The following is a 21,802-nucleotide window of genomic DNA, read 5'->3' on the forward strand; positions in this document are numbered from 1 at the left end:
AAGCAAACAATGATCAAACAAGGGGAACCGAAGCAAACGAGGAAGCAATCAAGACGGAAAAAATATGGAATAAATCAGAGCCAAAATTGATATTTAACGTGTTGCACAGATGAAGATTCACACAGATGAGGATTCTAACCAATCGATTTTACAATCTTGCGTCCACCGTCCCAAAACTTATCAATGAATTTTCACCACTCTATGGAGCTAAATATGATCGTAACTTAAATCTTCATCAATGAGATAAATGTCTTTGACACCTAGAGTGCTAATTCCAATCGAAGCCACCCATTCAAGCAACCTGAGCAAAGTTTTTACTCCCACACATCGATATAAGAGAAATCCCACTAAAGCTCTTTGTTTGATACAATCTTTATGAGAATGCCATCAGGCTTGAAACCTGCCTCAACATATTCTGGGGTCACATATGCTGGAGCAGCTACATCTGCAATCTGTGTACCGAAAGAGCCACCATCCGCTTGACACTTGAGGATGCTGTCAGCCTCTGACTTCTTGCCACCGTCGATTGTGTCTGCAATATCAGAAAAGAGGACTGAGGAGTCATATGTCATGTTGATCTTTTTGGCGTAGGCTGCCGCTGTGCCACGTGCATACAGAGCCCATTCTCCACAGTCAGACGCGTCGGCCGCCTTCATGGTGAACACTATTGATAAACAGGTTAGCAGTCTGCTGCGATTGACATCTCTGGCATGCCCGTTGGGCACAATCGTGCCCTAAGTATGTAAATAACAGAATTTATTAGCACATACATCTACCAATTCTAGTCTGCCGGCCGTAGGCGCGCAGATAGCTTGCGATGAAGCTAACGTCTGCTGGGTCGACATTCTGAGGGATGTCGTTCCCTCCTGAGTAGCAATGTAGGTTGGGAGTCTCATCGAAGCAGACAGTGCGGATCCCAGCCTCGAATCCAGGGATGGTAGCCGGCAGTGAAGCGGCACTGGTAGTCATGAGAAGGGCAGCATATTTGAGGACAACTGTGAAAAACATGTTACCGGAAGTTGTTGAATTGTTGATATTGATGAAAGCAAGGTGGGATCAAGGTGATTTGACTTTCAACTCCCATTGAGGTAGCCATCATCAGTCGGGGGTACTTATAGTATATCCACCCGCCAGCTCCCCATACTGGCGTGGGCGAAATTTTGCACGCTAAGTCTTGAATGCAACAGCAATGTCACGTTGAAGAAATTCTCAGGCCCTTGGTCTGTATGAGTAGGGATCTGTAAAAGCCCGTTACTTCACCCATGAAGAGTAATGGATAGTTTGAGTCGTGTAGAATAAACGAAATAGCTCCGAAAAGAAGGATATTATGTCGAAGGATCATCTCGGCCCCCGTTATCAGCAGGCTGGACGTCGAATTCAAGTTTTATAGGCAGGGATACTATGCTGTATAGGATGGGCGAAAAATCTCATCCAGGCACAACTCAGTAATCCCAAATGACAGGCGAGTCGGGAGAAGTCTCTGATAAATGGGCCATTTCGCAGGCCAAGTTCCTGAGGCTGTAGTTTGTTCCAAAAGGTCAATTACTTTCTCCCACGTAGGAGCTGCCAATCACCAAAGATTCAAAAGATCTTTCCATATTATTTGTATGGTAGACTCTTGGAAGTAATGCTGCGCGATAACCACGGAACTCGGTATGGGAGCCGATCAGCAGGCAAGAATCACAAGCTACCTAGCTTAGATAGTGTTGGGGGTCTGGATTGGTTCGTCCCCTCTTCTACCAGCATGGCGCTGGTGTGAGAGAGATCTTTTGCCTTAGTGGCCTAACAGATAGTTTGTAACCATCTTACTTCATTCTATTCTCAGACTTACATGCATGTACATGTACAGATGTAAAGCCTCTCGCCCTAAACTGTGAGCGCTCGGGAGGTGAGTTCCTCGTACTCATCCCAGAGTTGGCAACTGAAGTTGCCGAACTTCATCGACTGGGAAGAGCAAAGGCGGGTGGATAGCTGAATATCAGCAGTTGAGTCTCCTCACGATGCATAGTGAGATTGTTCAATGCGCTATGTAACTGCAACCTGTCAGTGAACTTTCTTCTTTTGATCTCTTCACTCCTTAGCCTCATTTGTTAGACAAAGCCACTGAACCATCCCGAATATCTGCTGCTGATTCTTCCACGGGACTTTGTGACCACAGATGTAGTAGTTTCAATGATTCAGTACATACATGCTTTGGGAGAGGAAAAGGCATCAGAATCAATAGATTCATTCTATGGATAGTATCATGCAAATGCTTTCACAGTCAATCCTGATGGCCTTGAATTCTGCAGAGCTTGCTTAACCAATTTCGAGACTGCATATCAACCTGGAACTGACCCGTGCCAAGAAAAGTAATGTGACTTTGCAATTTCTCTCACTAGTCAAAGGCTCAGTTGAACGCTGTGTTTTATATTTTATACAATATTGCAATTTATAAATAAATATTAATTATAACCTTGTATTATATTGTGTTTTATCCTATAGAAGTATTCAACTCAGCTCACCCTTTTTTTATGGGCCAGGTCAGGTCAGACTGGGCCCCTCACTCACTATTGAAGTCGGCTCGGATGTGCTAATTCTCACTTTTCTTATGGGCGTTTCAAGTACTGAATACTCTGTAGATAAAGTGGGGTTGTGGGGGGTGGAGGGGAGGAACCTGCAGAATAACCCAGTGAATCATGTCAAGTAGTTACTTCCGCTCGAGATTCACCACCGCTTCGCTCACTTAACTATCTATATGCTTGTTTCTGAGAAAATTGATGGAGATAAAAAGTTGATTTGCTATAACTACCTAATGATTGCAATACTATTTAAATAGATATAAATTATATAATTTTCTAATGAGTGATAGTTAGAGATGTCAACAAAATTAAAGAATAAAATTTAAACACTTTTTGTTGGGCAGCGGTTGACCGAGCGGCCCGGACGTGATGAACCCCACACCCACAGTCAATGCTGGAGGGATTGGATGGGGTGATTCGTCTTTTGCCCCGGCGGCCTAATGGTTAGTTAGCTTCGGCAACACCCATACTGTTAAGGTTAGCTCGTTGTAAATTTGTAACTATCTAGCGGGTGCAGCACTGCTTAAACCGGTGGTCATGGCATCAACTAACCTTCCACCTCCATCCGATTATGGACCCTTTGGTGCTTCAGTGCCATCAAATGCTTAAAAGGATTTAGCCTAGAGGTTGATTCCGTGTTCTCTACAATAGCGGTGATGATTATTGTTGGTTTTGGAGCAGATTAAGTGCCTTGAAGAGGCCAGCTATCTTCTAAGTTGTTTTTTTGCAATGATGATGCATGCAATGCCCCTGGTAGGCTTACTGCCTCTCATATTGCACCACCCTCTTTACCGCGTTGCCTGCATAAGTTGCAGGCAACAAGGTCAAAGCGTGACTTCTAGTTGAAGGGGTGTTTACCTCAAATATCAACAGAAGCCATCCATCGAACGTGATCAATCATCCTCACCATCATCCTTCATCTAACATACGCGGTCGATCCCCTCTCTATTCCATATTATCATCCTATCAACTGCCAAGAGCCTACCCTACCCTCTATCTATGAAGTTTGCCGCAAATCCTTCGAAAAGAATAGACTAAGCTACATGTGGATGGGGAAGGAACAATGGTTTTCCGAGGTTTTAGGCTTAAAAAGCAGGATATTGTAGAATGTTTTCAGTGAGGATAGGGACAAGATAGATGAACATGATGATGATAGTTGAAAGTAGTTAGGGGATAAAGGAATAATTTCAATGAAGGAATGGGAGTGGGCATGGGGTTTGATGGGATAACTAAGATTTGTATATAATGTCTAGGCTAGCTAAATATATGGCGTTTGGGGCTTCGTGGCAAGGACTTGAGATGGTTACAATGAACCAACCTTGCGCCTCCATCAAGAGTGAAATGAAGGATATTATTATATAGCTTTACTACAACTTACGGCGTATTATATATTTGAAATTTAATCTTTATCAAGTTATTAAGAGCTAAAAGAAGTCCTTCTTCTTGATAAAAATTGATGGATTTGATCAAGAGACACATGAACTTATTAGCAGCACCCATCAGCAGAGCCTATCAACTAGATATCCTTCTAAATGACCGACAATAATTAGTATATATTACATCTATATAAGGAAAGAATAGTTGATCACAATGTCACAGATCTCAAAAGAAGATAGGAAAGAAGCTAAACTGTTCCCGGTTAGCAAAGTTGATTTTCCATTTCTACCCAGGTTCAACTTTTTGTAAGCCACATTCACATTCAACTTGAGCTCGGAGTCTTGCGGGGTGACCAACCTGTTACATTTCCTTGAAGCACGCGAGCTCTAGAAGAACACTGCTACTTTCCTTCGGCACTAAATCATCCACCAGCAGTTACTCATCTATTTCGACCAACGTGGGTCGCCCGCCAAAGGTGCCAGCAACAACCGGCAAGAGCTTTCCATTTTGCTTGACTGTACCCCCCAACTTTGAGACGCTAGCAACATATATCAACGCCAGCCTTGCTCCCTCTTTATACCTTCAGCTTATATATAATATTAGCAGTAGGGAGAAGAGAGGTATCCGAGTCTCCCCAACCATGGCAGACGTTGAAATGAAAGATTCTGCGCGTGGTGCTTCTGGGAAATCGAAAGCTGTCGCTAGAGGAGGAAAATCAGCTCTTGGGGATGCCAAAGGAGATGCAAAGAAACGTTTTGAAGTGAAAAAAGTATGTTTCATGGATTGACTTGGCCCTCAGGATATGTTTTGTTCCGTTTTCCCGATTAAAATTGCTAAGAGTTTGATTCCCCGTGATAGTGGAATGCAGTCGCGCTGTGGGCGTGGGATATCGTCGTGGATAACTGTGCCATTTGCAGAAACCATATCATGGATCTATGTGAGTTCTCGGGGATGTCGAAAAGGAGCCAGATATTATGTTCGGCGGATGCTTGAGGGATGGGAACGGGATATCATGGCTGACTGCCCTTGCGCTATGTCTGCAGGTATCGAATGTCAGGCAAACCAAGGCTCGTCCACGACGGAGGAATGCACAGTTGCTTGGGGGATTTGTAACGTGAGTTATAGTTCCCTTTTGTTATTTTTTTATAAACTGCCTGTTCTCTTTACAAGGCTAACCAAAAATACTCTATCGATAACCTATATGGCTTATAGCATGCATTCCACTTCCACTGCATCTCCAGATGGTTGAGAACACGACAAGTATGCCCGTTGGACAACAGAGACTGGGAGTTTCAGAAATACGGACGATAGAGCTACAATTGTATTACCAAATATCACAACGAAACCGAACCGGGACCCGATTCCCTCATTGTTTCTTGGGGGACTACATTTCTTTCTCAGCCCACCGATTCTCACGCCGAAATGAAACTGTTGGATAGGGAATGCTATCCGAAGGGTTAATCCGAGACCCAAGCTATTTAGATCGTAGATGCTAAGTTTGGACGGGGGAGGGTCAGAACAGTAGCTACGCTGCGGCGTCACGACACCATGTTAATGAAGCTTGAAGGCCTTGAGTTTTTCTTTCGCCTATTTATTGAAACCCATGGGAAATACCCCAATCGCTAAAAACACAGAATACGAAATAAAGCCAAAGTACACACGTTTTCATTCCCATCCCTCCCCCATGCGGGTTCTCCCACAAACAAACAAACCATTCATCACCGTTTCGCCCCATCCACCACAATCCCAGTCGTCCCCACACCCCCAGCTCCGGAAATCAACCACGGTTCTGGATGCTTATTATACATCGGCCAGGGCGGAACAACCACGAGCACCGCAACGAGTATCCCCACCAACCCGATCCAGACGGATAAGTGTACATCCTCATAGGCGTAGCCAACAGTGAAAGCGATAACCTGTGTGGTTGTTTCAGCAACGCCGGGTGGGGGCTGTTAGTCCGTGCTTAGTTATTCTTATAAATGGAGAGTCCGACGCAGCCGCAAGAGTGAGGTAGGTGAGCGGATGGGGAGGAAGGGGACCTACGGAGAAGATGCTGAGGATGCCGTTATTAAGGTTCTCGGCGAAGCGTTGGCCGTGGAAGTCCTGTAATTGATTGTGAAGGGTAATTAGCTCTCTGCCTTCCGGCTCATCAAGGGCCCACACTGTCATATCATGTCGTCAATATTCCGTGCACAGCATGTGATTGGCACAATTGCTTCTATCTCTATATCGGCAGGCCGGTCCAGCAAAAGTGTCCTTTGCGGGGAGAGATTTGGTGAAGGGTGACGAAGAGGGGAAGGAAGGGAGTAAAATCCGGGGGAGATAAATTTGCACGTACTATTTGAGCCTCGAAGAGGTCTTGGAGGGGAGCGAGGATGTCATCCATACTGGAAGCCTACGTGCTTGTACCGCAATGGTCGCTGTTGATATCACAGTGGTTTCATTGATGTTCTGCGGCTCGGCCAAGTATGCGCAAACGGGAAGCTATTGCGATCTAACGTCATTTAGACTAGTCTCCAAAACTATCTCAACCTTCAAATGTTCGTTACCAGAGTCGAAAAGGCCATTCCTCGCGAACTCCCAAAGCTAATTTCTCTAGGTTGAGTTCAACTTGAGTCCAGATTCAACTGGGCTGTCTGTCTATTCTAGCGACGTTTTTCAAAGGCAAAAACCGAGTTTCGTGTGGATCTGCATATGTTCGACGAGTGTTGGCTGTGCGTTTGCACTCTGAACCGTTCGACATTAATCCTTTTGTATATGTATGTACAGTACTTATGAATACATTTTTCAACTTCTTTTTATGATTTTGAGATCCTTACCTCTTTAACTCCGACATGTTGGGTGCTGGAAAGCGGATCAAATTTTAATCGATACCTGGTATTTCAAATTTTTTTCAACGGCTATAGCGGATATATAACGGCGTATGAACTTTCTATAGAAAAGGTATATCACCACGATCCTTTGCAATGTGAATCTGAAATGTTATGTTTGGTGCCGTTATCGCGATGGAAAGATGTGTTGCAGCGATATAACTATAGGTATCGCCCTGTCTCAAGTCAAGACACCAAGTTACAAACAAATGACTGTTACATCATCTTCCGTCTCTGCTTCAATTACGCGGGACTGCAGACTCAGATACAACTCATCCACTGTCCCTCGAATATCAGGTTGTCAACAAGGTCGAGCAATGGAAGCTCACTGCCCTCAGCAACATTCAAGTAGCGAAAAAGGCACCCCCTCAGCGATATAGACGGCGCTATGGATGACACTGGCAATGCCCGCAAATTACTGGCTTTCTCTTGGCTCCGATCTGCGCTGCTCTTTATTTATCAGCTCTGATGTATGGACTTGATACCACTATTGCAGCAGACAGATCCTCTGCACGTCATTCAGATTCAGATTTTCCGCGACGTCGATCAACTCGCTTGGATTGGTCCTGGGTTCCCTCTCGGATCAGTTGTTGTCATCCTTCCCTAAAGTTTCCTCTTCACATTTTTCTTCAACATGAAGTGGCTCTATATTGCAGCTATTGTATTGTTTCAGGCCGGGTCCGCTCTTTGCGGTAGTGCTCCGAGTGTGTGTGTCTTTACTGTCGGGTATGTGATTGGCGGAGCGTGAGGTATCTATCTGGGAGCTTTAAACTACTTCTCTGCGATGACAACCAGACAGGAGCTTGCGCGTATCTCTCCGGAACTGGTTTTGTTTGGGATTGGGCGCGCTTCTGGGACCTGGGGTTGGAGATGGATTCCCAGATTTTTCTGTCGTCTTTTTTATTTTTACATCAATCCTATCATCAGTGCAATCACAGGCCCTGTCTATTTGTTTTGCCTTCCAGCAGTTCATCCAGACCCCAGGAAGTCTCTCAACGATCGACTGGTTAACTTGAACTATCTCGGATTTATCCTGAGTGCAAGAATGCGGGACTTTCACTATGGGATTATCTTCGCCGGCAACTTGTGGCAGTGGAGCGATAGTTGTGCTATTTTTGATGGTAGTACTCTATCTATGGTGTCCTCCTTGCTCTTTATGGACTGCAACAAGCCTATTGCACCCTCACATCTCCCGAGACCAGGTCGCTCCCCGCCATCCACCCAGGTCCCAAACACATATCCTATGTCGCACCATCACCACCTGCACCAATACATGTGAGTTCTTCATCATGTTCTATATCCCTATCTACTTCCAGTTCACAAGAAACGGTATATCGCTCATGGCCACGCTGCGACTACTTCTCTACCTCATGTTCGCCATCACTTTCAACCTCACCAGCGGTTGGGCCCTCTCCATGATCAAGTACCAAATGCCAATGTGTTTGGTGTGGGGCATTGCTATAACTTTTGCTGATGCATTGTTTGTGGCTTATCCCTCACCGTCGACACCAACCGCACATATCTATGGCTTCGGTATTCTCATGGGAATCGGAGCTGGAATTACCCTGTAGCTGGGGTGCTCAATCAGCAGTTTGAAGGTTACATCAATTGACATCCTCAACACCATCAACCTGCAGAATGTCGCGCAGATAGGTTTTACATTCATATGCATTGTCCTTGCAATCCAGGTGTTTCAACCAACCACCGTCCGCAATTTGAATTACGTTTTGAACAGCCAGGGTTTCAGCCAGGTGGTAATTCATAACACTCTTGCGGAGCGCGGAACATGCAGTTCTACTGACTGAACAGTGAACCACGCACTGAGGCAATTCGTGCCGAGCATTCACTATTTTGTTTGTGGCGGGAGGACTAAGTGTTTTCGGCTGTTTGTTGCTGAGACCGGAAAGAATGCTTGGGTAGATTTTTTTTTTTTTTTTTTTTTTTTTTTTTTGACGGGACGATATAGAACAAGACGCAGCGCAACCTCTGACCGTGATAATTAAACGGATCGAAGCGAAGTTTAATTAAAATCGTTTTTACAGTGGGTAAATTTTTCGTTCAAATTAGAGTTTCTTACGGAGTAGATTAGCTCAGATACATCCTATTCTTACCCCTGAATTATCTGCCAACATGCCAGCCTGCCTACCTACCTACGATCTCGATATCCCATCGATTGCTAATGGAATAGGGAATCCCCGCTAGAGAGCTAGCTACCTATATACATCCCTACCTATCAACCAGCCTTCCTACTCAATATCCAATCAATCTCTATGTGAATAAATATCGCCATCTAGCTACCAACCTATCTATCAATACTAGTTTACTAGCTGACTATCTGCCTATCTCTCTGCTGACCTGCTTGAATGAATGACATCCACTCATGATATCTATTGATGATATCTAACGATGCTCCGTTTTATAACTGCAAGTTCAAATTGCGGTACACTTATTAAGGGGTCTCAAGGGATTTCCCCCTGAATAACTATATATATTCTTTAAATATCATCATCAAATTCAACTATTGTAGATGTAAATTCACTCTGTTTTAAAATATACTTAACAAATCTGAGTTGCATTGCTTTCTAGTAACCAGCCGCGTAATGAACTGATTCGTTGCGGCATAGGTATCACAATGCCCAAGTTAGCCATTACGAATCATCCCCCCAAAGTGAGCCAGGGGAGGTTAGACAAGAGAGGTTGGAATAGGCTTCTATAAGATATTGCTAGCGCAACTACCTCGACGCCATCCAAGCCACCAGCAGGCGTTTATCGTGACTACGGCTGTTGATCCAACTATTTCCAGCGTTCTTCGACATTATCATCTCTTATATAACATGGGCCTTTTGCCCACGCTGCCACCATGATCATACAACCAGGAATGAAAGGGTCGTATCCAAACGTGCCGCCCATGCTACATACCCAAGCAGAAAGTGTGTAAACCTGCTAGTGTTGATTAGATTTTTTAGTGTGACAGGTAGTATCCATGCAATCGTTACACTCCAGAACTACTCCAACCGTGAATGAGCCTGAAGGCCACCGTTCCAGCCAGAGCAGCGTCGTAGCTAAGTCCTATGGCTATTTTGAAGACAGCAATTCTATCACAACAGCCCTGCTGCGGAATCTAAATTTGTTGTTTCTCATTCCTGTTTGATTCTCCGCCGGATGATTTGTTAATTGGTATTCGATACGTGAATCCTTACCATCGATTTCGGATGCGGTCTGATATCAGCTTGGGTGTATGCCGGACCGCCGGATTCTTGATTTCCTTGTGCAGTACTTCATCGATGAGCTGGCTTGGTAAAGTTGAAAGGTTGGTGGGGATTCGATTCTTTGAATATTGCTCAAGTCTGTGATTCTAATCTGCAACTCTCTCCTTTATGTGATGGGTCGAGGATGAAACACGTTGTTATACCACTGGGACAAAAGAGCTCGATCACTACCAGCACTGTGCTGGTAGTAGAGCGGATAAACCACCCAATCCAACCCCCCAACAATGTTGCTGTCATGTCATATCTTGCATGAAGCTAAACGGCTTCTAAGCAAGGTTTCCCGTACTTACTGACACCCCTCCACCCACCCAACATATAGTTGTTTTGATCAATCAAATTCCTCAGAAAACAGTTCTAGGCTTTTAATTCAATTAGCTTGATTCAGCCCATATATGAGGCACCATTCATGGCCATCGTTGTGAGGAAACTGGGTGAATACCAACAACAAAGAGAATAGGAAGTCTCGCCGCAATGCCAGAAGATGCGAAACTGGCTTTTTGTGTTGTACACGAATTCGGGGTTATAATACTCAATTAAAGACGATTATTCTGTAGGCTAGGCGCTCTCCTGTGCTCATGCAGGGGACTGGCATGCCGGAAGCACTGAGTCCAACGCACCAGCATAGAACACAATTATAAATACAGCAGTTTTTCCGTCCAAAGTAGATCGCTGCTTGGTTTTCTTCTATTCCCGAAGCCTTGCAATCACAAAGTTATTACCCATCTAAGGCTGGTAGTGCGAGGCTGAACACCGATTGAACCGTCTCTCTCTGCTACGTGGAAAGGTATGTTCTCTTCACAGAAACATGCTTTGTATCCAGTTAACCCTATGCATCAACAGTATCACGATGCAGAAAACACTTACAAGTGCTGTCAGCAAGGCCCTCGAAGGAAATTCCTGGAAAAAATTCACGAACCCAACCGCTGGGCGTGGGAGGACGGTTTTCCCGAAGGCTCAAGCGGCGCAAGAACGGCTCGGAGTCCGATGGGACTATGATGGGGAGGTTACAAAAGAGGATGGGACTTATCACAAGTTCCAAATGCAACCGAACGCTGGAAAAGTCCCGTCTTCCATCAAAAGATGGAGAGAAGGTCATGGTGGAACCCACGCTGTCATGGCAACTGCCCTGGTTAAAAAGGATGGGTCGAAGGAAGATGCCGAGAAGGGGTTGAACGAAGCAGCAGAGTCAGTCCAGACCTGAAGGGTTCATTTGAATCTATGGTTTGGTTCCTCCAAGTGCCAGGTTACGAAAAATGTTGGAAAATGAATGAAGCAGGGGCACTTTTTGTTTTTGTAGATTTGGGCGTAAGGTTAGGAGCTTGTCCGGATAATGATAGTAAATGCAGCAAACTCTTTTAGGTTGTCTCTGCAGAGGTCAATAATGATGTACCTCAGTTCCCTCAACCACCTCTGTTAGATTTTAAGGTATTAAGATGTTAATTCTTCTTTTAGCATGTTGGTAAAAAGTTCATGGCCACACCGCCTTACAATGAAACATTGCGGAAACTATCAAATTGGGTTAGTGTTTCAGAATTCTGCGTTCTGTTATTCTTGGCTTCCTCAGACACTGTCGATCAAAGACCCAGGGGCGCTTATTAAAACCCTGCCTTTCATCTCCCACTGCCTTTTCGCTTCATCCGGCCATGGCTAAGCGTTTAGATGGCATAATATTTTCTGCTCTTCTTCAGTTACGCCCCGCCCCCAACAAGACAAACTTAGCACTCGCGCGTGGTTTTTCGTCAATCCAAAAGATGGCTGAACCTTGTGACTTGTTCGAGTACACAACCGGACGATGGATGTATGTTGCGGGCTAGCGCCTCCATCCTGCTGAACTGTTTGACTGATGTACAACTCTAGCTACAATGACGCGTTAAGACGCCGCGAGAGGAGACGTATTTTCAATGTCTCTGAACTGAAGCGCCTTGCTGCCCTAGCGATTCAGCAAAAAGAAGGTGACGTCGCCGGTTTCGAAAAGCTTGCCGAAGGAGGATTCAACCGAAGTTTTAAGATCACCATGCGAAACGGCTTCCAATTTGTTGCGCGAATTCCTTACCCTGTTACCGAACCAAAATTCCTGGTGGTCGCAAGTGAAGTCGCGACGATAGATTTTCTCCGTTCTCATGGCATTCCAGTTCCTAAGATTTTAGGTTACTCTACCAGTGCAGATAATTCTGCAGGTACAGAATACATCTTCATGGAACTTGTCCAAGGGCAAAATCTAGGTGATATATGGTATACCTTGTCTGAGCAGGAGAGGATAACGCTTGTCACAAAGCTTGTGCAGTTGGAGTCTCGCCTATTTGGTTTACAGTTCCCAGCAAGTGGAAGTCTCTATTACTTCGATGATTTACCAGCCCACGACCACCCAGTCATTGTTCCAAGCCCTAGCTCGACCCGCCGCTTCTGTATCGGCCCCGATACTTCACCCGGATTATGGTATGGGAAAAGACTCGACTTATCGGTTGAGCGCGGACCATGTGCGTATCCGTCAGATTGGAACATCTAAATACAGAAGACGTTAATAGTTAACTCTAGGAAGACAGAGATTCTTTAGCGGTTCTCACTGCCGGAGCCACGAAAGAGATTGCGTATCTCAAAAAGTTTGGACGAGCTCTTCAGCCATTTCAGCGTCTCCGCAGAGAGATGTACAATTACAAGGTCCAATCCCACCTCGAACATATTGTGAATCTGGAGAAATACCTGCAAATTGCGCCTCACCTTATACCGCGTGATTGTCCTGCTCTTCATCGTCCGGTCATACGACATCCCGATCTTCAACCCAACAACATATTTGTTTCCAATGAGCTAGAAATCAAAGGGTTAATCGATTGGCAGCATAGTGCGGTTCTTCCACTATTTCTGCAATGTGGTATTCCACAAAGTCTTCAGAATTATGGCGACGAGGTCTCGGAATCACTGCAAACCCCTCATTTACCAAGCAATTTCGATGAACTAAAAAGGATAGAGCAGTTCCAGCATGCAGAAATTTTCCGCAAGCGTCAACTTCACTATTTCTACGTCAAATTAACCGCGGATAACAATTCTGAGCATTACGATGCCTTGACCTATCATTTCAGCGCGTTAAGGCGGCGAATTTTTCAGCATGCCAGTGACCCTTGGGAGGGTGACAATGTGACCTTGAAGGCTGATTTAGTTGCACTATCGAGAAATTGGAGAAAAGTAGACCGGGGTGCAAGAACACCTTGCCCAATCTTCTTTTCAGATGACGAGTTGAGCGAATGTTTGCGACTAGAACGTGAACAATCAGAAGCTGATGAACAATTTCAGGCTTGCCAAGAAGCAATTGGAGTTGGAAGTGAGGGATGGGTGCCTGTTACACACTACGATGAAGCAAAAGAACGTGAGCAAAAATTAAAAGCAGATGCTCTTGATGCAGCTGAAACAGAGGAGGAAAGAGTCAAAATTCAAGAAAATTGGATTTTTGATGACTTTTGTGAGGAGGATTACATGTGAAAAATAAAATAACTAGTCTATGTGGGACCTTCACATCTCTTGGAATGGCTAACAGTGAGCAAAAAACCAGTCACAGAAATCTTTTATTTTGAAGGGGTTTTTCTGGGTGTAGATGTTTCAATGTCATTTCAAATATTAATTATGCGCAGCTCTGTGATTATATTATGAATATAATCTTTGATAGTAATTTGCTTGTAAATCTTAACACCTTGCTCATTGATTAAAGACTACATACATTATCTATAAACAATGATGTTACAGAGAATACATTTATATATAATCAATTTTTTATAAACTATAATAAAATTTAAGTTTGATATTTTACAGTGAGAATTACTGTGTAGTATTATAAACAAAAGTACAGTCTTTACAACTAATATATTCTTTTTCTATAAAACCGAGTTTTTGATTCTTCGATGAAGTATTGATAGCTAGTGACATAAGCAAGACAGAAAGGCTCCGGAAAATCTATATCTCCTGACTGTTCAAAGCCTGCGCCACTTTCCATGGAGCTTCTCACCAAGCTCTCCGATCATGAACAACGCAACGCCTCGTCCTGCCTCGTCTTCAACCTCATCGACTTGCATCCATATCTTCCACCGTCTTCTGCCCTTCTCAAATATCAGTTACTATTATATTCCTCATTTATTTCCACCACTTATGCGCGTTCTTCTTAAATTATGAATATGCTTCAGGCATCTGTTTCCCTCTCCTCCACTCAGTCATTCCCTTCAGCTACTCATCGACCCGGATACGCAGCGCCATCATCGCCTCTAAAGAAACGCCCTCGAGAAGCTATCTTTGTTCCCTCGCATTCGTGACTGCCTCTGACTCTCGTACTCGTTTGATCGATAGCTTGATTCCCAGAAAATAGACCTGCTTTCGATTCCTTCGTCTTGGTGTTCCACTTTGTATCATTCTGCATCATTTAGCCCATCGGCTCTTCTTGCGGATCTTATTTTGGCTTCGTCTTTCACGTTTATATTTCCTTATTATCTCTACATCCAGGCTGCCTATTTATTAAGCCATATTATTGAGTCCTAATGTCGACTCCGATCCCTACTACCCCAAAGGGTCCTCGCAACCCTCGCCGGAATCGAAAAAACTCCAAGGCGGGCACCCCCGCCGATAATGCATTCCGCAGCGGACCCTCAAACCGAAAGCTCAAACACTTCACTCCTACCCCTTCTCGTTCCAGCCCACCAAGTCCCAGTCCTGGAGAAGCTTCCAATACCACTGCTTCTGATGGCGCATCACAAAAGAAGAAAGTGAGGCCTGGGAAGAAGAATAATGCTCAGTCCTCAAACCCTTCCCCAATGACCAACTGCTCATCCTTGGGCCACGGCCACTCAGCATCACAACCCAACATATCATCCACCCTCAAAGATGGCACGCATTATGCTGGTCCAACATTCCATGCGTCTCCTGCCCCCTCTGCTTTGCCTATTCCAACTTTCTTCTCAAAATCTGTTCCTGATCAGGAAGTTGCGGAATCGCCAGATGGCGAGTCGCGAGAGATATACCCCATAGGCTCTTTCGATCACACACCTACAAAACCGAGGGCCACGGTTGCTCTTTCAAAAAGCACAGACGAGATTCCGTCACCTTTGGATTTTCTTTTCAAATCTGCAAAGGGGGCGAAAGTTGCGAGTAGACCTGTCAACAGCGAGACACAATCCGTGAAACCCTCACCGTCACAGCCAAATCTCCCGAGTCAGGCAAAGGCGACCCCACGGGAAATAACTCCTGGTGCTATTTTCCCACTTGAGTTGGAATCCCCTGACAATCGCAAGATGGCGATTGGGCCGTCATTTGCTACTCCCTACAAGGACAGGATTAATGCTCTTCGTTCAGCCAGCTTCCCTTCACGAGCTAACGACAACGTGCCTCTTGACGAAGGGCAGAGGAAAGCCAAAACCGACGCGTTGAAGGATCTGCTACTAAATCCACGACCCCAACGCCCGTCCTCTGCATCGCCCAAGGCGCCTAACGACTCAAACATCTTCGGTTCAAGAAGTTCCACGCCACTCGCTCGACACTCCTCCGGTCCGCCAACCCCAGTTCCTTCGGAGGAGCCTAAAGGTTCCCTAAAAGGTCGCAGTCCGGATAATGGTAGTATTGCACATCAATACCTATCGTCCGTTTGTAATGGCACTCAATCGTCTCGAACTCCGTCGTCTAATCTTCGTCGGGAGCTTTCTTCTACAAGTTCTATCGACAGCCCACTTTTGTCGACTAATGGTAGCCAAGAGAATCCCAAGCGTTCTCAAACATATGTCAACCTCACGTCACCCACTCCAAACAGAGTCAATCCCCACTTGAATCCAGCTGTTCCTTCTCCTCGTTCTGGCTATACGCCTTCTAAACCCCTTGACGCGAAACAGATGGAGGCTGACTTACGCCGCATCCTGAAGCTCGATTCCAACCATAGTCGAGGCTAGCTTAGTGATGGGGCTTAGCTGGAGTATCTCACTAGAGTGTTTCTTCTTCGATAATTCACCAAACTCATATTTTCCTCGTGCCGCATCGTTTTCTCGACTCCGCTTTGTTCGGCTCCTTGTTATACTCCGCGTTGATAACCACTAATGTTGAGACAACCTCGCTTTCGCTATGGTTATGGGTTCTCTTTTACACCTTTTCTTCCATAATTTTTATGAGCTGGTCCAGTTGTTACTCGTATCGTCGCGCCATTCCCAGGAGCGTTAAACTTACAAGGCTTCGGTTTCTTTTTCTTTCTTTTTTATTTCCCCTTCGTCCTTTCTTGTTTCCTTTGCGTACTGCTTGTTTTATATCTTCACTCATCTTTTTTGGTTTCATGGCCCCTGGTGAGATGTATCGACATGATTATATGACTGGTTGGCTTGGAGCATATGAGTTGCAAGATGTCCGTTTTGTGTCCGGCTCTTTTCCTTTACGTTGCCTCCTTTTCTTATTCCCCTTTCGCTTTCCGTTTGCACGGCGTCTAGAGGGCATATGGAGGGATGCCATGGAAGGGAGTTTTTTCTTTTTTTTAGACAGGAAAAATTAGGATGCTGGGAGTAGGAATACTGCGAGGGCCAGGGATTTGTTTACTGGTTTCATGTTATTGGCCAGGCTTGCCTGGGACGGCTCCCCGTTTCCACGCGCATACCAGAACCATTGTCTGTGATGTGAAAGCTTTGCTTTCTTTCTTTCTTTTCTATTTTTCATGTCCCTAGCACCATATTTCCAAGTGCTTGGGATGGCTTTTCCTGTTCTTTTCCCCCCGCCTCCTCGTCCTGCAACCCTTTCCCCTCTTCATATTCACAGTTCCAGCGTACGGCTGCTAAATACAAACGGCCATGCTTCCACCTGTTGTTTGCCTTGATAACTCATCACACTCACACCTGTTTCGATTTCCTTGTATTCTTTTTCTCCCATTTTCAATTCTGCTACTTTCCTTTTTTTTTTTTTTTTTTTTTTGATTTTGCTTCCCACCCCCAAGTCACTCATTTTGATATTTTCTCTCAAACTTTTTTTTTTCGTTTCCCTTCTGTGAGCAGTGATTTTCTTTGGTCTGTTTCTCTGCCACTTCCCTCCTTTAATTTTTATGTTTCTATGTTTAATTATCATTCTACCAGTCAATCACTTTCATCCATTTATTCATTCATTCAGTCATTCATTCCTTTTTTTCTTCTGGAAGGCTGACTAGCATTTGTGCGTATGTGTGTTTACCATGTTGTAGTTTGCTTTACCTTCAAAGTTCACAACCTTGGAAGTGATAAGCTGTTTTAGCTAGCTCAGTCATGATGCCATCAAATCAAATGCACACTCTTTTTCACCATCCCTGAGCTGATTTTGATTATTCTTCATTCATTTCAATTTTTTTTTTTTCATTTAAGTAAATAAAACCATAGGAAATTGCTACCTTCGTGAGACATAAAAACCTATGTCTGTGATACAGATCAACTGCTACTATTTCTTGATGACAATACTCGGGTTTATTCCTGAAAATCAGGGCAAGAAGAATCAATCAGATGTATTTAAGTTTATTTATTTACCATTATTATTATTACTATTTTTTTTATTTTGTATTTTACTTTTTTTTCTACTTTTCTACGCTGTATATATGTGAAATAATCATTGATTGGCTTCCCCACATCTCTCCACATCTTCTTTCTCTTTTCCGTGGTAAAAAGTTTCCCTTGCTGCTTGCATCGTTCGCCCCCTGCGCGCCTCCTCGCGATTTTTAGGGCGTTAGGGCGTTTCTCGCCAGCCGCTACCAGGGCACCACGACCAGGTCCCCCCGGCAGCGGCGTGCAAAACCTGCATATTGGGGGCGTTTTCGCCACACAACAAGAATAAAATGATTCGAGTCAAATATGTGTTGGCAGTGCGGGAGTGTGGCCCTGCTTCACGCAATACACCTTGCTCTCTCGGTGGGCAGATCGTTGCGGATCGAGGAATATAGCGGCCGGAGGGGGCGTGCGGTGGCGGTGATCCACTCCCGCGTTGGCATGCTAGGAAGAGAACGAGAGTGATTTGGTCATTCTTAGTTGGTGATAGACAAATAGACAAATTTAAAAAAATAAAAATAAAAATTATGTAGAAGAAAGAAAATGGGGCTTTGGATTTATGACACACACCAACTCTGTGCAAGCGCCGAAGTTTGGCGGGTGGGAAGGGGGGTATTAAATTATTTTTAAATTTCGGAGATTACAAGGGGTTTTTTTTTTTAGTTGTTCGCCTTTTGTCCCATTTTCATTCCCTTATCGACGGCAGAAGATGCGAATGGGCGATGAGGGAGCGTTAGGCACAACCGTTTTTGCTCTGGCGATTGGTGGTCCACTGATTTGGGGACAGAGGATTCTTTTTTTTAGCTTTTTCGGTTTCAGGTACAGAAGTTACGCTGCGTAAACATCTCACGTCCACAAAAATGTCTACCAGATGAGGGGCCGAAAGCAGGCGAAAGAAGAAGAAGACGTGCACAGCCAGCTCTCCAAAAAAAAAGGGGGGATGGAGGAGGAGTAGTTACTAGTAATCATTAGATAAGGCTAGGACAAAATGAAGGATCGATATACAATAACAATATGAAACTGCACAGAGCGTGGCGTGGAGAGGTGTCTGTCTGAACGAGAGCATGCTCCGTAGCAAGGGAAACGATAGATGTCGATAGACGTGTATGATACAATACAAAGCATCCACCTATTGCCGTTTTTCTATCAACACTGGATGTTTTTTTAGCAGCGATGTTGTCAATAACAACTGGTTGGTGGTGTGCGGTGAGCGACCACGGCCGTGCCTAAGTACCAGGTACCATCTGCCACGCTCGGGATAGGCTTGTTTCAAGGTACCGGTACCCGCGCTGTTTATTGGCTGCTGGGGGCTCGCTTTTTCCCTCCAACGCGAATTCCAGCTCCAACTTCGACGTCAACTCCCACGCCAACTCCAACTTTCTGTTCATCGTCTCCCTACCGGCTACGCTGCGATCTGCCTTGGCCGTCAACCAAGACATTGGGCACTCTTCTTTCGCTCCACGCGACCTGCCAATCTCTCTGTGTCTTGCCTTGGCCTAGACCCGCTTCTCGTACTCGTTCTTCCTGTATCCGCCCTTCTCTAGGCCCTTTTGTCCCTGGGTGAAGCGCCGTCGGTTCGCTATACCTCCCTTGACGGAAGAACAGCACCCCGCGCGTGGCATTGTCGATCAGCTTGCTGGATATACTTTTCTTCCATGGTTGCAATCTTTATCTGGCTGGGAATTGCTGTCAGTCTGTGTGATTGTTGACACCAGAGTCGAACCCTTCCCCGTTCTGGATGACCCCCTTGATCCACGTCGAACTCTCTCTGAAAACCGCCGTCTTCTGTCCAAATCTCATCTAACTCCCTCTCTCACCCCGCCATGGCGTCCTCGTAAGTGTTATATACTAATAGTTGAAGGGATGGATGCTTTGTGTTCCCTCTCCCGTCCCCCTCCCTCCACTCGCAGTGATAATGGAAACTGACCCGCTAATTTATTCGAAGTCTGGGCTCGGCATTTCGCTCCTTCTGGCATACCATGACCTCTAATGACAGACACGCCTCCCACGACTCTCCCTATCGAACCGGCCAGCATGTTCCCCTTAGCCAGAACCGCAATGCTCCTCTCACATCCGTGGCTACAAGCGCTGTCGAATCTCGTGCGGATCTGAGCTTCGAGGAAAATCCCGCCAAACGATCCTCCAGTCCTGCGTGGTCAGGTTCCCATGGGGGAGTCACCTCTCCCGTTAGACCCTACTCGCCAGGCATGAGGTCGTTATCCTCCCAGCAGAGAAGGTCTAATGAACTCAGTAGCTCGGATGGTGTTGCTCCGACGGAAATACAAATGCAGAGTTTCCATGCCGGCGCCCCGCCCCCTCCACCTGTCTCACATTCTTGGAAAAAGATCGATCAATGGGCAGAAAGCAACTACGAAGAACTTTACGATCAATTGTGCGAAGGGTGCTCGCAGAATGATGTGAACGAGCTGGAACATGAACTGGATTGCACTCTTCCACTAGAGGTTCGGGAATCTCTGCAAATTCACGACGGACAAGAACGCGGTGGAAGACCAACAGGCATTATCTTCGGCTGCATGTTGCTCGACTGCGAGGAAATCGTCCAGGAATGGAAAAATTGGAGGACTGTGAACGAAGAATTCCTCAGCACAACTACTGTTACCCCTCCTCAACCACCCATGAAAGCATTTGGTGGAAGCTCCGCCGCTTCCTCTTCATCAGCGCCTCCGCCACCACCACCTCAAATAGGCTCGAACCCGCTATGGAGACAGGAATTGTTGGACAAACAAGATTCGCAGCCACCAAAGGCCATCCAGAAGGCATATGCCCACCCCAGCTGGATCCCTCTGGCTCGTGATTGGGGTGGAAACAACATTGCCGTTGACTTGGCCCCAGGGCCAGCGGGGAAATGGGGCCAGGTTATCATATTTGGCCGTGACTATGATTGCAAATACGTCGTTGCAAGATCATGGGCCGCCTTTCTTGCCATTGTTGCCGAGGATCTTTGCTCCCCAAAATCCTTCGTGGACGACGAATCTGGTGAACTCAAACTGAAGCAATTTAAACAACCAGGTGTTGAACCTCCATATCTCGAAATCCTACGCTGGCGCACAGATCAAAAATACGGCCGGAGGCCTCCGAGGAGAAAGACACCGAACGGACTCGGTGTGAATACCGGTGTGAATGGAAGCAGAGATTCTCCTTACGGGAGCCCAACAACAGCTGCCGGCGGAGATGAACGCGGACGGTCTCCCCATCGATTTCCTACCCGAGGACCAAACGCAAGCCCGAAAACAGGATTTGGGGTCTCGAGCCCTCTCGCTCGAGTCACGGAAGAAACAACCTCGCCAGTGAGCCCCGGCAGCAATAACAACAAAATCGACGGCACCGGTTCTCTGAATTCCGATGCAACCAAGAGTCCCAATGGCGTTGCTGATGCTGCCTCTTCCACCACCACGACAACATCGACAACATCGACAGCAACGACAGCAACAGCATCGTCAGACACCTCCAAGAGCGACGTTGCCACCGATGATCCTCCAGAAACAGGCCCTTCTGCCGCACCGTCGAAGGAGAAAGAGAAGGAAAAGGACAAGCGCAGAAGTAACCTGACCAGCCCACGTTCGTCGACGGGACTTGATGCGGATGCTTTGGAAGGGATGAAGAGCATTGCTATCTAAAAGAGAGACAAAAAATGAGAGAAAATACATTGAAAAACAAAAATCACAACATTTCTATGCGGCAAATGGTTTCTACTTCTTTTCTAGGGTCTTTCCTCCCTGCTTGTTGATCACCCTTCTCTTTATCTCCTGCTTGATGTTTCCCTCCCCTCTAACCATTAGATAATGGAGGTGATCTAGGAACTTTGAGTTAGGAAGTCGGGGGGAAGGGAGGAGTTGTCTGCTTGATGGGTCAACGGGTTGCATGGCTGCATGCTGTATATGTTCATATTTTGTTGGACGGGAGCAAAGTTGTAGGTAGCCCTTACTTATTCTAATCGAAGGGCTACCACGTCTTATGTTTCCCGTTTCTTCTAATCCCCTGTTGTCGGCCTCCCTGTCCGGTTTGTGTTCCTTCTCTTCGCTTTTCATTTCTTTTTCATCCTTATATCTTCTCCTGGCTTCTGCTTTTTTTTTACTAATTATTCATATTTCCCTTCTCCACCTTTTCACTTTGCTCTGCTTGGCTTGCTTGCTATTCTCTTCTCTTCTTTTTCTTCTGTCATGTTATTGTGGTTTTAACCACTCATCGCGCAGGCC

General features: G+C 45.6%; 9 protein-coding genes across 9 annotated transcripts; 6 read left to right on the forward strand and 3 right to left on the reverse strand.

Moving 5' to 3' along the window:
• Positions 1 to 122: 122 nt before the first annotated feature.
• HCBG_02146 (uncharacterized protein) lies at positions 123 to 1,940 on the reverse strand (the record flags this gene model as incomplete). Its single annotated transcript, XM_045429195.1, has 3 exons — positions 123 to 664; positions 771 to 1,518; positions 1,810 to 1,940. The coding sequence occupies 2 exons, from the start codon at positions 1,006 to 1,008 to the stop codon at positions 348 to 350; spliced, it is 555 nt and encodes a 184-aa protein (XP_045290981.1).
• A 2,638-nt stretch (positions 1,941 to 4,578) lies between these two features.
• HCBG_02147 (RING-box protein HRT1) lies at positions 4,579 to 5,249 on the forward strand (the record flags this gene model as incomplete). The annotated part of the gene is made up of 4 exons (XM_045429196.1): positions 4,579 to 4,707; positions 4,797 to 4,875; positions 4,982 to 5,052; positions 5,151 to 5,249. The coding sequence occupies 4 exons, from the start codon at positions 4,579 to 4,581 to the stop codon at positions 5,247 to 5,249; spliced, it is 378 nt and encodes a 125-aa protein (XP_045290982.1).
• Positions 5,250 to 5,491: 242 nt separating this feature from the next.
• Positions 5,492 to 6,357, reverse strand: HCBG_02148 (uncharacterized protein; the record flags this gene model as incomplete). Its single annotated transcript, XM_045429197.1, has 3 exons — positions 5,492 to 5,854; positions 5,982 to 6,041; positions 6,277 to 6,357. 3 exons carry the CDS (start codon positions 6,322 to 6,324, stop codon positions 5,657 to 5,659), a joined length of 306 nt encoding a protein of 101 aa, XP_045290984.1.
• Positions 6,352 to 8,379, forward strand: HCBG_02149 (uncharacterized protein; the record flags this gene model as incomplete). Its single annotated transcript, XM_045429198.1, has 5 exons — positions 6,352 to 6,478; positions 6,588 to 6,697; positions 6,882 to 7,156; positions 7,604 to 8,083; positions 8,133 to 8,379. The coding sequence occupies 5 exons, from the start codon at positions 6,352 to 6,354 to the stop codon at positions 8,377 to 8,379; spliced, it is 1,239 nt and encodes a 412-aa protein (XP_045290983.1).
• A 2,545-nt stretch (positions 8,380 to 10,924) lies between these two features.
• HCBG_02150 (uncharacterized protein) lies at positions 10,925 to 11,278 on the forward strand (the record flags this gene model as incomplete). The annotated part of the gene is made up of 1 exon (XM_045429199.1): positions 10,925 to 11,278. The coding sequence occupies one exon, from the start codon at positions 10,925 to 10,927 to the stop codon at positions 11,276 to 11,278; it is 354 nt and encodes a 117-aa protein (XP_045290985.1).
• Positions 11,279 to 11,720: 442 nt separating this feature from the next.
• On the forward strand, positions 11,721 to 13,551 carry HCBG_02151 (uncharacterized protein; the record flags this gene model as incomplete). Its single annotated transcript, XM_045429200.1, has 3 exons — positions 11,721 to 11,875; positions 11,935 to 12,554; positions 12,632 to 13,551. The coding sequence occupies 3 exons, from the start codon at positions 11,721 to 11,723 to the stop codon at positions 13,549 to 13,551; spliced, it is 1,695 nt and encodes a 564-aa protein (XP_045290986.1).
• A 1,043-nt stretch (positions 13,552 to 14,594) lies between these two features.
• On the forward strand, positions 14,595 to 15,992 carry HCBG_02152 (uncharacterized protein; the record flags this gene model as incomplete). The annotated part of the gene is made up of 1 exon (XM_045429201.1): positions 14,595 to 15,992. The coding sequence occupies one exon, from the start codon at positions 14,595 to 14,597 to the stop codon at positions 15,990 to 15,992; it is 1,398 nt and encodes a 465-aa protein (XP_045290987.1).
• Positions 15,993 to 17,885: 1,893 nt separating this feature from the next.
• HCBG_02153 (uncharacterized protein) lies at positions 17,886 to 19,024 on the reverse strand (the record flags this gene model as incomplete). Its single annotated transcript, XM_045429202.1, has 2 exons — positions 17,886 to 18,029; positions 18,827 to 19,024. 2 exons carry the CDS (start codon positions 19,022 to 19,024, stop codon positions 17,886 to 17,888), a joined length of 342 nt encoding a protein of 113 aa, XP_045290989.1.
• Positions 18,958 to 21,705, forward strand: HCBG_02154 (glucan synthesis regulatory protein; the record flags this gene model as incomplete). The annotated part of the gene is made up of 2 exons (XM_045429203.1): positions 18,958 to 19,419; positions 19,531 to 21,705. 2 exons carry the CDS (start codon positions 19,409 to 19,411, stop codon positions 21,221 to 21,223), a joined length of 1,704 nt encoding a protein of 567 aa, XP_045290988.1.
• Positions 21,706 to 21,802: the final 97 nt, after the last annotated feature.

This window comes from Histoplasma capsulatum (genome assembly GCF_000150115.1).
Source record: "Histoplasma capsulatum G186AR genomic scaffold supercont2.2, whole genome shotgun sequence".
Classification (NCBI taxonomy): Eukaryota; Fungi; Ascomycota; class Eurotiomycetes; order Onygenales; family Ajellomycetaceae; genus Histoplasma; species Histoplasma capsulatum.